General features: G+C 60.3%; 1 protein-coding gene across 1 annotated transcript in view; it reads right to left on the reverse strand.

Annotated features, from left to right (window-relative positions):
* Positions 1–6,249, reverse strand: part of CRISPLD2 (cysteine rich secretory protein LCCL domain containing 2) — a 56,050-nt gene that overhangs the window by 12,095 nt on the left and 37,706 nt on the right. Inside the window, exon 15 of the mRNA XM_027773444.1 lies at positions 4,348–4,481. Coding sequence (XP_027629245.1) covers positions 4,348–4,481 — 134 coding nt within the window. The remainder of the gene's footprint in view (positions 1–4,347; positions 4,482–6,249) is intronic.

A 6,249-nucleotide genomic window follows, 5' to 3' on the forward strand; every position in this document is an offset into this window, starting at 1 on the left:
CAGAGTACCGGGTGGGCTGTGGCCGGTACCCAGCAGGTGCCCACGGCCGGGAGCTGGCAAGTCGCCTTCCTGCTAGGTGGAGCCCTCACCCGTCCACCGAGGAGCAGTGCCGCCCGCGGGTACACTCCTGCCGGTGAGCGACCCTCCCGGGCCAGCCCTAGAGAGCCGCCGGACTGTCATCTCATTTCTGGACCGACAGCATCTTACAGAAAGTGCCAGAGCCACGAGTATGGCGTGACCTCCATGTGGATCCTGCATGTGCTCTGTACGCAGGCGCGAAGGGCCCGGGGAAGGCGTGAGCAAGCAGACAAGGGGTCGGCAGGAGCCGTGGGGCCATTACCTTCCGTTCTCTGGACTCAGTACCTAAATAATAAGTACTCACTTCTCTTCTAATACATATAAAGACAGAAGCAAGTACCCCTTAGTGGCTAAGAGATACCCCTCCCTGGGCGGGGTCTGTGGTGTGTGTGGGAGGACTCCAGGTGTGCAGTTAACACTGGGTGCTCTTACGGTGATGGAGGTTCAAATCCCAGTTTGTCTGCTGGGTGACCTTGGGCAAAGTGCATAACCTCTCTGTGCTTCCCTTTCCTTACTGCAAAATGGAGTGTTACAGCTCCTGCCTCACCAGATGCTGGGGGAGCAGATGAGCCAGGAGTGCATGGGCTGGGGACACCAGGGCTGAGGGGAGGCACGAGCACCTGCCTGCCCGGCAGAGCAGCTGCCCAGCACCCGCCACCCGCCACGGTCCAGCCTGGCTTTGGGGAGAGCGTCAAGCCCATGAGGTCAGGGAATGACAGCCCGACGGTTTCTGCTTCTTGCAATATCAGGACACGGAGAGATTTTCAGCCACCCAACCGCTAAGATTCCAGGAACTGGCTGGCCCGGTGCAGACCCCCCAGCCGCAGGGGCCACCGGGCACTGGATGGGGTTTGGACTCAGTGCAACATTAGCAGTGCAGGCACACACGGGGGCACCGAGATCTTGTCCCAGAGAGAAGGAGGCATCTTACTAGTCGTTTTCTGTGGGTTACATGCTCAAATGATAATGCTACGGATACAGTGGGTTAAGTGCACTGCACGCCAAAACTCCTCCGCCGTTACTGTTTACTGTGGGCACTGGAAACCTTGGGGTCTCGACTGGCATGGCTCCCAGGACACTGCCGAACTGGCCACAGTATGCACAAGCCCTGTGAGGGCGGGATTCTTTTTTTGTTTTCCTAGAGGGCACACCCACTTGCCAGAGAAAGACAGAGAGAAGAGAGCACCTCGCCATGGACGATTTTGGATCGTGGCACGCACACATGCCTGGTGCCTTTCTCAAGCTGCTGGACCTGGGACTCAAACCGCGGGGCTGGCCACACGGGACCTGGCTGCCTTAACCACTGGGGAGTAGGTGGTCCACAGCCACCTCCACGCCATCCCGGCAAGGCCCAAGGACAAGGACTGCTGTCTCTTCGGTTCCCTGCTGTGTCCCAGCCCCTAGGACAGCGCCAGCTGCGGAGATGTGAGGCCAGCTCACTACTCGGACGCAGGCCCACCCAGACCTCCGTGCACAGGCCACGTTCCTAAAAACCAAGTGGCCGAGGACGTCGGCGTTGCTGGCATGGGTCCCAGCCTCCTTGCGAAACCTCTGAAAGGCTGCCCTGCCCAGCCCCCTCCCCGCCCCCCCCCGAGACACTCGGACAAGCCCAGGCCCCTAGCCTGAGAGCTCTTCCGGACATTTCGCTGCTCCCCGACGGCTGTGACCCAGCAGCCGCCTGCTCTCTGCCCTCCACCTCTGCATGGACACATTTCGGCATTTTCAGGAAATCCTCTTCTGGAAGAGGACTGCCTCTAAACCAGAGCCTCCTGGAGCAGAGCCAACCCGTGCCCATGCGCAGAGAACTGGCAGGAGGCCTCGGAGCCTGTGGGTTTGATGGAAGGGCTCCCTAAATCTAACACGCGGTTTGCTGTGAGCTGCTCAGTTCTCAGTGCTCAGAGCTTCCTGGGACAGACTGTGACCCCTCACCCCGGGTCCCAACAGCTACCAGGGTCAGAACCCCCTTCGGCCCCAGGACTGGCTCCCACAGCTCCTTCTGGGACAGACCCTGGGACACCCCTCGGTCTTGTGTGTTGCTGAGTGGCTACTGAGGCTTGTCCAGAGGCGAGGAGGGGTGTGGCCACTCCTGAGCTGCCTCTGGATTTTCTGTTGGAGCCATGTCACCAGGGATGTCCCCCGGACAGTGAGTTCGAGCCCGCTGTGGTACTCTCAGCCTCTGCAGAGGGACCTCAGGCCCTGCTCCTGGGGCCGTCACCTCCATCCTGCGTCTCTGGCAGGTGCCACGTCCCATGAGGGCAGAGGTCTTGCTGGTATCCCCTGTGGGATCCCAGGGGCCTGGACACTGTGAGGATGAGGATGAGTGGGGCTGGAAGAACAGGCTCCCGTAGGAGCCCCGTCCCTCGTCCTGGGAGATGGTTCAGGCAGGCCGCTTCCAGAGCAGGCCGCTTGACCCTACTGAGGAGGGCCCTGGCACCTGGAGGTTTGAAACCGACCTAGGTGTCATGTCCTAGTAACACGCCCCCAGGTTTTATCAAGCGTACCCCCCTGCATCCCTGGGTGAGAACTGGGCAAGCACTGTCGTCCACAACCCTCGCAGCGACCCCCTGACAAGGACCCGTGGACAAGACTGCCAGCGAGGTCAGGGGCTCACACAGCTTGGGCAAGACGAGGCCCCTCGCCACTTCCCGCACGCTGAGCCCCCACCCCTGCACGCTGCCCCAGGTGCCAGCCACAGGCTGGCCCTCCCGACACCCCCTGTGGGCCCCACGATGAGGCCCTTGCCCCAGCCCACGGAGAGGAGGAGGAATGTTCTAGGCCCCCAGCCCACGGAGAGGAATGTTCTCGGGGTCAGACAGGCAGGGGAACGAGGCCACCCGCCCCACTTCCCAGGACGGTTTGCTTTCCAAGGGGTACGAGGGAGCCCTGCAAATTGGCGTCCTGGGATTTCTTTCTACCCCGGCCAGGAAATTCCACCTAATCAGCTGCTTGACTGGCCTCCCATTAAATCGACGGAATTTCCCTTCATTAAGCTCTTTCCAAACAAAGGTCACAAAAGCTGAAGGAGAAACGGCCGTCACCTCCAGCTACGGCGCTGATGACAGGGCAGAGCCCCCGTGCGGGCCCAGGGGACATTGGTGACTCTCATGTCTGTGCACCCAGGAAGGGGGCCCCGGCCCAGCACGGTCTCCGGCTTACACCCAGCACACGCTCTCCGGTGCTCATGTCGGGGCGAGCTGCCCCGAACACACACTGAGGTCCTGACCCCGCGACCACAGGTGCCTGGTTTTGGAGGGAGGGTCTTCAGAGGGGTGTGTAGAGTGAAACGAGGCCAGGAGGTGGGCCCTGACTGGCGTCCTGGTAGGAAGAGATCAGGACAGACATTGCCCAGCGCGAGGACACATGGAGAAGATGGGTGTGAAGAACATTCTAGAAAGGCACGCCCGAAAGCCTTTGGAGTCTACACAGGCTTTGACCCAGAAACGTTCTAGGGATTTAAGGAGCCATCACGATGCACAGACGGTCCCCAAGAAGCATGTTGGCCAGGGTGTGGCTCAGCCCCCCAGCATGGAAAATGACTTTCATCCCCAACAGCGAAGTGCGGCGGGTCTGGGCAGTCACCGGCAGAGACGTGCAGTGGTAGATTTTCAGAGCGACCTCTGAGTGCTGAAGTGACAATCTCGAGTCCCCAACACAACCCTGATCTACCACGTGCTCATGGCTGTCAGGTACAGCACCACCTCAACTAACGGTCCCGAGGACCCAGGAGGTAGGCACCCTGTTACTCCCATGTCACAGGTGAGATGCCCGAGGCTCGGGGAAGTCGGGAGGCACGTCCAGGGTCGCAGCGCTCGTCAGAAGCACAGCCCAGGCTGCTGGACCCCACTCTGCTCTCAGACTTCACTATTATGTGCTAGGACAAAACCACAGCCCCACCGCATCTGTGTAGTGGGGTGCACACGCATGCGCACACACAAACACACATATGCAGAGAAAGGCCCAGCACGACACACCAGAAAATCTACCAGCACCTCCGCCAGGGGGCCCATCGTGAACGATGGTTTTTCTTTGGGCTTACCTGATACCGCTACGGATTCTAAACTTTCTACAAAAACACGTCAGTAACAACCAGGCTCTCATGTGGGAAGAGAGGCAGAGCGCGCGGGTTTGGCCTGGGTGTCCCGGTAGGAATCACTGCCGCGTGTCCACCCAGGCTGCACTGTGAAGGATGCCGACTTCCCCCGGCCCTTCCCTGGCTCTGGGGCGGCACCAGCGGCCTAGGGTGTCAAGGGGCAGAAAACAGCGCCCTACCTTTCTGACTGCACCCCGTTCTTGAGCGAGCCCACGTAGGTCTTTTTCTTGTCCACGGGCATCACGTCCACGTGCCCCCCACTTTCATCCCTGATGACGCCAGCGTGCACAGCTGCCTTACAGATGCTCGAGGTCTGAGGGCACAGGAGAAGCCGGGGTCAGCATTGGGGGTTCAAACCCTGGGGTCACGCCTGCCGGGGGCAGCCTTACTTAGCTTCCTGTTTGGTGGAGTGACAACCACACTGACCCCTAGGAAATAACCATAGCCACCTTCCGTGGTGGTCTCACCAGAAAGACCGGAATCATCTGTCATTCATTCACTCAGCAGGTGTTTCCTGAGCGCCCACTGTGTGCCGGGCACTGTGCATACCTGGCACTGGAGGACTCAGCAGGTAACAGAATCCAGACCCTGCCTTCATGGAGTCAGGGGGCTTCCGCCATGCAGAAAATAAAACCAGATCAGGAGATGAAATAACGGGGCGGGTGGAAGAGACTTTCAAACCAGTTTGTCCGGGAGGACTGGGTACGGCCTCGGGACCACCTCTGCACAGACCGCCCCACGGACCGCCCCAGGCAGACGACGCGGCTCACGCGAACTCGCCATGTGGCACAGCAGGAAGGTGGCCAGGGTGCTGGGACACTGTGGGGCAGGCGGAGTGGCCAGAGAGGCAGGCAGGGCCACAGGGTCTGGGCTATTCTAGGTGCCCAGGGAGCCACTTTCAAGCAGGGACAGAGTATGATTGTGTTTTTTTTTTTGGGGGGGGAGGTTGGCTATAGGTGCACGTGCTTGCCAGAGAGAGACAGAGACAGAGAAAGTCTGAGGGGGAGAGCGGAAGAGAGAAAGTGGATGGCCACGCCACAATCCCTCCTCCATTCTTCTCTCAGGATTCAGGGCACGCACACATGCACCAGGTGTGTTTTTCAAGCTGCCAGGTCCAGGACTCGAATCGTACCAGCAGCCTCTAGAAGCTGGAAAAGGGAGAAAATGGATTGTTTCCTGGAGCCTCTGGCAGGAGCTGGCCGCTCACACCCTGCGCCAGCTGGAGGGGCCTGTGGTGGGGTCCTGACCTCAGGGCTGCAGGAGAGGACTGTGCTGCTCCAGGCTACGCTGTGGGGACAGCACCGACAAGAGCCCCCGAGGCCACTCTAATGCAGTGTCCCACCTGCGGGGTCCAAGTGATGGAGCTACTAAGTCCTTAGGCTCCAAACGACATAGGAAACAGAATCCCAGGGAAACTGCGCCTTGACAGCAGGCGCCCGGGGCTGAGAATCCCTGCGGCTCAGTGTTCCTCAGCTCTTGTCGACTTAGAGAAGGACAAAGGTGAATCGTGGTCCGGCCCTCACTCACAGCCGTCCACACCCATGGCCACCACTGGGCTGAGTCTGCAGGCACTGGGCGGACAGGAGGGTTGGCTGTGCCACATGTCACCCCATGTGGTGAAGCCAGTGTGTCTGAGTTTAGAAACTTAAACACTGCCAAGGCAGAGGGTCACTCTGCCGGAGGTCAGGGCAGACTCTGGTCCCTCGGTCCCACCCCTCTCTGCATAGCCCCAGCCCCAGTAACTGTCTATGGGACAAACAAGATCCCAAGTGCTGGTTAGCCAAGCAGGTATCTCCTTCGAGAAGACAGTGACGAACCCTGCCCGACTCCGTATCCGAGGTGGCAAACGGCGTCAGATCCACGGACAGAGAATACAAAGGTGGGGGCCAGGGCAGGCCAGGGTGGCCGGGCCGGGGCGCCGCTGTCCAGTGGGTCCAGGGCTGGCCGGCTGGGGAGCCGGTGGGCCTGGGCCCCAGGGTCGCACGCGTCCTGGAGCTCTAGCTCTCCACACGCGACTTGCTCAACACCACGAGCCGCACCACGGGCTGAGAAGGAGTGACTCAGGCGTGTCGGTTTGCAAA

The sequence above is a fragment of the Tupaia chinensis genome, unplaced genomic scaffold (assembly GCF_000334495.1).
Source record: "Tupaia chinensis unplaced genomic scaffold, TupChi_1.0 Scaffold000355_1, whole genome shotgun sequence".
Taxonomy (NCBI): domain Eukaryota; kingdom Metazoa; phylum Chordata; class Mammalia; order Scandentia; family Tupaiidae; genus Tupaia; species Tupaia belangeri.